Source organism: Cucurbita maxima, unplaced genomic scaffold, assembly GCF_002738345.1.
Source record: "Cucurbita maxima cultivar Rimu unplaced genomic scaffold, Cmax_1.0 Cma_Scf00005, whole genome shotgun sequence".
NCBI lineage: Eukaryota > Viridiplantae > Streptophyta > Magnoliopsida > Cucurbitales > Cucurbitaceae > Cucurbita > Cucurbita maxima.
In genome coordinates, this window is record NW_019272021.1 from 4,510,551 (window position 1) to 4,519,266 (window position 8,716).

The following is an 8,716-nucleotide window of genomic DNA, read 5'->3' on the forward strand; positions in this document are numbered from 1 at the left end:
TTTTTTTTTTTTTTTTTTTTTTTTAAGGAAAATATTACTATAAATTTAATTTTATGGAAGCGACGTTGAACAACAATAATACACTTAAAAATAAATAACATAAAAGGACAAAAAATTGAATCGATTTTGCATTTGATTAGTTTTATAAACTCACATCGTTGGAATTGGAAGTTTATGAGGTTGGAACAACACGAACGACATGTAGGATAGCGACATTGATTTTCCTACATGTCGGTAGAAAGGCACGTGACGCGAGACGCGTGGTCATCATTTGAGCGTTGAAAAATGACACGTCGGATCTGGGTTAAACGTCGAACCGTCAAAAGAAAACGGAGGTCAACGGCCGAACGGGGACTGTTCTTCAACTTTCACACAAACTGCTTCTCCCAAATTCTCAGGAAAAAGAATCCCAAATCTTCATTTCTTCTCCTCCGATCTCTCAATCTTGAAATGGGTATTTCATGGAGTAACAGAAGAAGAAACAACTATATTCAAAACCCACCTCCGCCGCCGCCGCCTCCTCCTCCGCCGCCCTACCTTTCTTCTTCCTCTTTCTATTTTCCACCTGAACCCCAATCTCTTTCTCCTACTCCACCACCACCACCACCACCGCCGCCGCCACCGCTGCAAACCCATCATTTCACCAATTCCCACCCTCCTCCGCCGCACATCCATCCTTACGGTCCAACTCCTCATCCTCCTGCCCCTACGCCTCAACCCTATTACTTTTCCGGTGGGTACAATTCGTGTAATTATGGGAACTCTACGATGGGGCGTTTCAATTTTCACCCTCATTATGCCAATCAGAGTAATGGGTGGCCCCAAATTCGGCCGGGCATGGGTCCGCCGATGCTTCCGCCACCGCCTTTGCCTTTAGTGGAGCATCGTCAAGCGAAGAAGGTTAGAAATGATGTGAATGTGCATAAGGATACTTTAAGGATTGAGGTGGACGAGCAGAACCCTGATCATCATTTGGTTTCTTTCGTTTTTGATGCTTTGTACGATGGAAGGTAACTTCAATTTTCTACTTGAATTTCACTTAAATGAGTTTAGATTTGTAAGATGGGCAATAGAATTGTTTGAATTGTTGTTCATGAAGCATAATTTTGTAGATTGCTGCTGATATTAGAAGATTTGTATTTATTCAGATTACCACATAGTTTCTTTCATCTGCTATGGAAGAACAGGCTTGGGCATTTTTTTCAGATTAGCACTGTGATAAGTTTTAGTACTAATTTTGATATCAATTAAGAACTTTTAGCTTGGGATTAACATTGAAGAAGTGAGGAGAAGATGGGGTGAAAAGCTTCAAAAGCGTATTTGACACTTGGGAATTGGGTTATTGTGCTATTAGCTTGAATAGTTGGGTCCTCTGATTTGAATGCTGTAAAAGTTTGGTGTTCCATTATATTTCTTGCAAAAAAGGAGTTAAATCAAGCTTCTTGTCTTAACTTTGATGTTTCTTTAAGTCGGAGCCTCAGGGGTAGGCGGGTGTGAGATCTCACATTGGTTGGAGAGGGGAACGAAGCATTCCTTATAAGGGTGTGGAAACCTCTCTCTAGTAGATGCGTTTTAAAACCGCGAGACTGACAACGATATGTAACGTGTCAAAGTGAACAATATCTACTAGTAGTGGGTTTGGGCTATAGCCAAACATCGGGCGGTATGCTAGCGAGGACGCTGGGCCCCCAAGGGGGTGGATTGTGAGACCTCACATTGGTTGGAGAGGGGAACGAAACATTCCTTATAAGGGTGTGAAAACTTCTCCCTAGTAGACGCGTTTTAAAACCGTGAGGCTGACATATTCTATTCCTTTACAGGGGAGTGAGTACATAACAACCAAAGCCTATCGCTAGCAGATATTGTCCTCTTTGAGCTTTCTCTTCTATGCTTCCCCTCAAGGTTTTAAAACGCGTCTACTAGGGAGAGGTTTCCACACCCTTATAAAGAATGTTCTGTTCTCCTCTCTAACCAATGTGGGGTCTCACAATCCACACCCCTTGGGGGCTCAACATCCTCGTTGGCACACTGCTCGGTGTCTGACTCTGATATCATTTGTAACAGCCCAAACCTACCGTTAGCTGATATTGTCCTCTTTAGGCTTTCCCTTCTAAGCTTCCCCTCACGATTTTAAGACGCGTCTACTAAGGAGAGGGTTCCACATCCTTATAAGGAATGTTTTGTCCTTCTCTCCAACTAACGTGGGATCTCAATAGGTCTGTTCTGGTTTAACCTGTAAATGGATAGAGATTTAGCCTCTATTACTCGAAGGCCTATGAGGTTTGTTCTGCTTTGAAAATACATTTCTGTTTCCTTTTCGTAATTCAAATTGTTTGCATGATGAACAGCATAACCATTCTATTCTTCGCCAAGGAAGAGCTCAACTGTAGGTTTGTTCCAGTATATCCCGATGCCTTCAAGCCAGTAAAAGTCCCATTTCAGAAGGGTCCTGCTCAGAAATTCTTTCAGCCTGTGGGAACTGGCTTTGACTTGGGATTTTTCGACTTCGACGACCTCTCGAAACCTTCACCTGCTGAAGACATTTTCCCTCTTGTTATATCAGCTGAGACTTGTTCACCCTCTCATTCTGACGACGAACGAATTGGTGAGCCTCGACGACATGACTCACACATGCAAATCACTCAAGCTGTTTTGGAGAAGAAAAATGGTAGTCCTTTACAAGTAAGAGTGATTAGGCAACTACTATGGATTGATGGAGTGAGATATGAATTGCGTGAGATATTCGGAATAGGGAGTTCATCGGCTGAAGGTTTCGACGATAATGACTCCGGGAAGGAGTGTGTGATATGCATGACTGAACCGAAGGATACCGCTGTATTACCATGCCGACACTTGGTAAGACTCCATTTTGAGTGTTTATTCCATGTTGTTGTTAGGAATCATGAATCTCCACAATGGGAGCATTAGCTCTCATGGCTTTACTTTTGGTTTCCCCAAAAAGGTCTCACACCAATGGAGATGTATTTCTTACTTATATAAACCCACGACTATCCCCTTAATTAGCCAATGTGGGACTCCCACCCAACAATCCTCCCCTCAAACAAAGTACATCATAGAGCCTCCACTGAGGTCTATCGAACAGCCTCCCCTTAATCGAGGCTCGACTTCTTTCTCTAGAGCCCTCGAACAAAATACACCCTTTGTTCGACACTCGAGTCACTTTTGACTACACCTTCAAGGCTCACAACGTCTTTGTTCGACATTTGAGGATTTTATTGATATGGCTAAATTAAAGGCATGACTCTGATATCATGTTAGGAACGACGACTCTTTACAATGGTACGATATTGTCCACTTTTAGCATAATCTCTTATGCCTTTGCTACCCATGGAGATGTATTCTTTACATATAAACCCATGATCACCCCTTCAATTAGGAACTCCCTCCCAACAATCCTCAACCGTTGTAACTTATGTAAAAAAATACTTACACACTTTTCTAGCTATCTTCTATCTTCTACATTTGATTCCTTGCTTATCGGTCGCATGTGCCCATTGCTCTCCGGATAGCTGGAATTGATTATAGTGTTTGATGCGTTTTATTTTAAAGAAGAAAAAGAACTTACATAAAAAAAACAGTAGACACTTGTCCCTTCCTTCTTCTAATCACTTATGTACTTAAATTTCCTTTCTTATGTTCCTTTGTTTGCAGTGCATGTGCACTGATTGTGCCAAGGAACTGAAGCGTCAATCCAACAAATGTCCTATTTGTCGTCAACCGATCGAAGAACTTATCGAAATCAAGATAAACAATAGCGACCCATGAGAATTTCCTGTTCATCCTATGTTGGATTGCCCTGGTATGGCTGTCAAATTCTTTGGTTTTTGATGTGTCATAGTCCCACATACTGCATTCTTTACCCCCACACACACACACATGTATATGTATGTTACTTTGTTCCTCCCATACACAATACAAGTGTATCTCATGTCTAACTATTGAATAATGCACCATACCAGTCGTCTGATACCCGACTTTCTACTGTAATGTATGATTCAAACACTTGGCGTTCGTGGTGTTTGCGTGCTGTTAGTACTCATGTTGATGATTGAATACAAGAATTGGGTGTGGTTGAATCTTAACAAGCTTAGAAGGGCTAGTTGTGAGTTAAGGAGAGGAAAATGATGATTTTGGTTTGTCTTGTTCTTTTGAATGATAATGTGGGAGTTGTATCCATTGTTGGTAACATGCTATAAATGGCCTTTTCATTTGCCTCTCCATTTATGAACCTCTATTTATTGAACATGTGGTGTTCCATGTGATGCATATGCAGCTGGGTCAATGTGATAAGCTTGTATATTTGTTTCCTACCTTGAGGTAATCGACTCCAAACTACCATTTCATCCTTAGCGCAGCGAGCAGATATTGTTCTTTTTAGGTTTTTTCTTTCGGGTTTCCTCCCAAGGTTTTAAAGCGCGTCTACTAGGGAGAGGTTTCCACACCCTTATAAGGAATGTTTTGTTCTTCTCTCTAACAAATGTGGGATCTCACAATCCACCCCCCTGCCTAGCGTCCTTGTTGGTACACTGGTACACTGCCTAGTGTTTGGCTCTCCACCACTAGTAGATATTGTTCGTTTTTGTCCGTTACGTATCACCGTCAACCTTACAGTTTTAAAACGCGTCTCTTAGGGAGAGATTTTCACACCCTTATCAGAAATGTTTCGTTTCTTTCTCCAATCGATCAGGGATCTCATAGTTGTCCTACGAATTAAGGGCATTATGTTTAAGGGTTGTTGGTAATAATTTGAGATGCCTCTTATGACAGTCGTCGAAGTGCATTTTGTTTGTATACGAGGGAAAAGAAAGGCAAAAGAGCAAAAGTTACTCGGGTTTCATGTCGGTTTAGGGTTTTGAGAAAGAGGCAATAATTGGGTCGGAATTGAAGAAAAGGGTAAAAGAAAAGGTTGATACTTGGGATGGTAATGTCATCCCTTAGTAGGACCATCCATTATTCTTTTTCAGATCTTTTGTCTCCATATATTGAAATGTCTACATTGATGGATAATCTTAATATTACCCTCTTAAATTTTCGAATTACTTTTACCCAAATATTTTTAAAACATATTTAACGTTCATGATCTACTTGAAACAAAATTAGTTTTTTCTCTCCGTATCTTAAGTTCACGAGGGAGTGAAACCAAATCATTCATGGACGACTTTTCCTTCGTCATTTTTTGCAAGTGATTTTATAATAGATGCGTTTTATCCCAAACGAGAAAAAATATTAATATTAATTACCAATTTGAACATAGTTCAATGAATAAAAACATATACTCTAAAAAAAAATGTACAAATGTCCTAATTAACTAGACGAGATAACCGTGCATGGTACAATTTAGAAGTGTAAAGTTGGGTCCCTAATGAAGGGGTGTGCCCTTAGACCAACTTTTATTGGTCAACTTTGACCTTAGCCTTTTCTCACAAATTACTTGATCTATACTTCACTATTATCACACTCTCTACTTTCAACTCATGCCTTAAAGTGTCCAAAAGATGCTTTAATTTGATGCTCTTTTTTCCCTGAGAGGGGTGAAGCACAAGCCACAATTTATACTGAATGAACCGAGTCGGGGCACATGAGGTACAAACGAGATTACTCATTTTATTTGAGACATGTTATGTTAAGCACTAAAGCATAGTAAAACCTCTACAGTGGGCAGGTCGTACCTTGTAACTATCGAGAGAGCTTTTTTCTTATTTCTAGAATAGCCCCAATTGGTCTGTCGAAAATCATGTAAATCTCTTTCTAGCATTTGTTCTATCGTAGGGACTATGTCCTTTTCCTAGACCTCTTGTGATAGCTCGAGCTACTAACCCATTCTCTCATGTACTCTTTTTAGGTAGCCTCGCTGGATTAGGGAACCACCACCTAGTCCTTAAGGTCGATGCACTCCAAGGTTTTATAAAATTGACCATACTTGCTTTTGTCTTACTTGTGGTCCCTCGACTCCATCTTCTTCAATTTGGCCATCGTTCACAAGATGGACTTAAATCTGGCTAATAGAAGTGTTGGTCGTCGTTGTGTCTATTTTCTAGACCTCTTAGTGAATATCTTCTTTACAAGTTAGGTTGTTTTCTCCACTCGAAACCTTATATAGACCTGTAACAAAATTCTCGTGTAAACATAATTCTAACGATTAAGATGCTATAAACCAAACGTGTAAGATTTATACGGTACACGATGAGCTATAATAATTAGCGCATGGAATTGAGAAGGGGCAAACAACTACTTTGCTTTAGCCACAAATCAGTGTTGTCGGAACCTCATCACAAAAAACGACACCGTTTCAGTCCCAACCGGCTCATTCAGCCAAGCCAAGCCGTCTAAGCTCGGGTCGGGTCCAAAATGAATTTTTAATTTTGGAGGGTTTTCGAAATCTCTGCAAAATAAATAAAAAAAAATAAGGTAAAAAAAAGAGAAGAGGGGGTTCCAGAATAAAGAGCTCTGCCTCTACGTTTCGGTGCAGCCAGTAGCGTTTTCCGGTTCTCCTCTGCCCCCGTTTCGCCTTCTTCCGCGTTGTTTTCTTTACATTTTTCTCCATATTTCTTGTCTCTCTCTCACCCAGAAAAAGAGGAAGGAGTGAACTACAGAGACCCCTTTAACGCGCCTATCCCATCTCTGCTTCTTTCTTCTCCTCTGTTCTCAGATTCCTACTTTTTCTAGATTTCATTCGTTGAGTTCCAAGAGAATCACGAACTAAAAACACCCATTTCCCAGATCTCTCTCTCTTTCTCTCACTCTTTATTTCACTTCAAGCTATGAGTAAAGAAGAGTTCTTGAAGATCCAGGTGCTCTGTATTCTTCAGATCTTCTCTGTTCTTCTTTTTTCTCTGTCTCCTCTGTTTTTCCGATGTTTGCTCACTCTGTTTTCGCTGCAGAAATGTGTTTTGAAGGTCAACATTCATTGTGATGGATGTAAGCACAAGGTCAAGAAAATCTTGCAGAAAATCGATGGTACTCTCTTCATTTCCCCTGTTTTTCTTGTTGGCTCTGCTTCGCCGTTAGCTTGATTTGAACTGTTTTGAGTTTTTTTAAGGCTTTGAGAGTGATGGGGTTTGCGTATTTTTAAATTCTGGGGTTTTCTTTTGTGTTTTTCTCTGTTTTGTTTAGGGGTTTTCACAACTGAGATCGATGCAGAACAGGGGAAAGTTACAGTCACTGGTAATGTGGACGCCGTTGTACTCATTAAGAAGCTGTTGAAATCCGGCAAACATGCAGAGGTTTGGGGCGGACAACCGGGAAACAACAAGAATCAGCAGAACAACATAGCTAGTCAGATGAAAAACATGCAAATTGACAATGCTAAAGGTGGGAATAACAAGGGTCAGAACCAGAAAGGCGGCGGCGCTGGCGGTGGTGGTGGTAATGGTAACAACTTGCCGAAAGTTGGACAAGGGCAAGGGCTGCAACCGGCGCAGCTTCAGCAGCTACAAGCGATGAAAGGGTTTCAAGATCTGAAGCTTCCGCCTCAATTTAATGGCTTGAAATTGCCTGTTAAAGATCAGAACCCGAATCAGGCGAAGGCTGGGAAGTTTAATTTGCAGGAGGGTGACGATCTGAGCGATGAGGATGATTATGACTATGATGACGAGGATGATTATGACGATGACGATGAGTTTGATGATGATTTGGGTAATCTTCACCTACCTCCGGCGAATAAGATGAAACCCATGATGGGGAATGGCCAGATTCCGAAAATGATGATGAATGGGAACCAACCGGCGGTGATGAATGGTCCGGCCGTCGGTGGAAATGGCGGAGGTAACGGTAACAAAGGCGGTGGAGCTGTGCCGCCGGTTCAGGGGAATAACAATGCCAAGAATGGAAACGGCGGAGGAGGTAAAGGAAATGGTGGTGGCGGTAGCGGTGGAAGCAACCAAAAGCAGGGCGGCGGCGGAGGAAAGAATAACGGCGGTGGTGGTGGCGGTGGCGGTGGGGTGACTAACAAAACTGGCCACGGTGTGGGGAATGGGAGCAGTAATGGGATGAACAGCGGTCAAAAAGCGGCCGGTGGGGCGAACGGAATGGGTCATGATTTACAAAGCTTGGTCGGTGCTCATGGACTGGGCATGTCCAATTTGAGTCAAATGGGCAACATGGGTGTCCAAATGGGTCAAATGGGCGACCGGCCGATGGGCCAAATGGGCAATATTCCAGCCGTTCAAGGTCTTCCCGCCGCAGCCCCAGCCCCAACCATGAACGGCGGTGGCGGCGGCGGTAGGTTTTCGCCGCAGGACATGGCAGGTCACCCTTATCAACAGAACCCACAATACATGGCGCAAATGATGAACCAACAGCAACACCACGCGCTCGGTCACCAACCAATGATGTACGCACGGCCACCACCAGCAGTAAATTACGTACCGCCGCCATATCCATACCCGCCGCCGTACCACCCATACCCCCCGCCTCAACCAGAACCCTACACGTACTTCAGCGACGAGAACCCCTCAAGTTGCCACATCATGTGAAACCCACCATACCACCACCACTGCCGCCGCCGCCGGTGGCGTCGATGGCGAAATATCAGATCAAAATCTGCAAAAGCTACTTGGGAATGGTCATCTCTTCCAAATTTAGCCTTCATCATATTTCACCCTCTTGTTTTCTTTTTTCTTTTTTTTTTTTTTTGGAATTTGAAGCTGGATTAGTGTCTTTAATCATATGCTTAAGACAAAAAAAAAAAAAAAAA

The 8,716-nt window shown here is 42.4% G+C and overlaps 2 protein-coding genes across 2 annotated transcripts; both read left to right on the plus strand.

Moving 5' to 3' along the window:
* Positions 1-270: 270 nt before the first annotated feature.
* On the plus strand, positions 271-4,226 carry LOC111479192 (probable E3 ubiquitin-protein ligase LUL4). Its single transcript, XM_023123744.1, has 3 exons — positions 271-1,010; positions 2,349-2,856; positions 3,673-4,226. Exons 1-3 carry the CDS (start codon positions 286-288, stop codon positions 3,784-3,786), a joined length of 1,347 nt encoding a protein of 448 aa, XP_022979512.1. The 5' UTR covers positions 271-285; the 3' UTR covers positions 3,787-4,226.
* Positions 4,227-6,286: 2,060 nt separating this feature from the next.
* Positions 6,287-8,698, plus strand: LOC111479190 (heavy metal-associated isoprenylated plant protein 32-like). The gene is made up of 4 exons (XM_023123742.1): positions 6,287-6,671; positions 6,747-6,812; positions 6,903-6,978; positions 7,135-8,698. The coding sequence occupies exons 2-4, from the start codon at positions 6,783-6,785 to the stop codon at positions 8,493-8,495; spliced, it is 1,467 nt and encodes a 488-aa protein (XP_022979510.1). The 5' UTR covers positions 6,287-6,671; positions 6,747-6,782; the 3' UTR covers positions 8,496-8,698.
* Positions 8,699-8,716: the final 18 nt, after the last annotated feature.

Coding starts and splice junctions, on each gene's coding strand:
- LOC111479192 (XM_023123744.1), top strand. CDS start 286: ATGACACGTCGGATCTGGGTTAAACGTCGAACCGTCAAAAGAAAACGG. Junction 1,011..2,348: donor GATGCTTTGTACGATGGAAG/GTAACTTCAATT, acceptor CATGATGAACAG/CATAACCATTCTATTCTTCG. Junction 2,857..3,672: donor TATTACCATGCCGACACTTG/GTAAGACTCCAT, acceptor CTTTGTTTGCAG/TGCATGTGCACTGATTGTGC.
- LOC111479190 (XM_023123742.1), top strand. CDS start 6,783: ATGAGTAAAGAAGAGTTCTTGAAGATCCAG. Junction 6,813..6,902: donor AAGAGTTCTTGAAGATCCAG/GTGCTCTGTATT, acceptor TTTTCGCTGCAG/AAATGTGTTTTGAAGGTCAA. Junction 6,979..7,134: donor AATCTTGCAGAAAATCGATG/GTACTCTCTTCA, acceptor TGTTTTGTTTAG/GGGTTTTCACAACTGAGATC.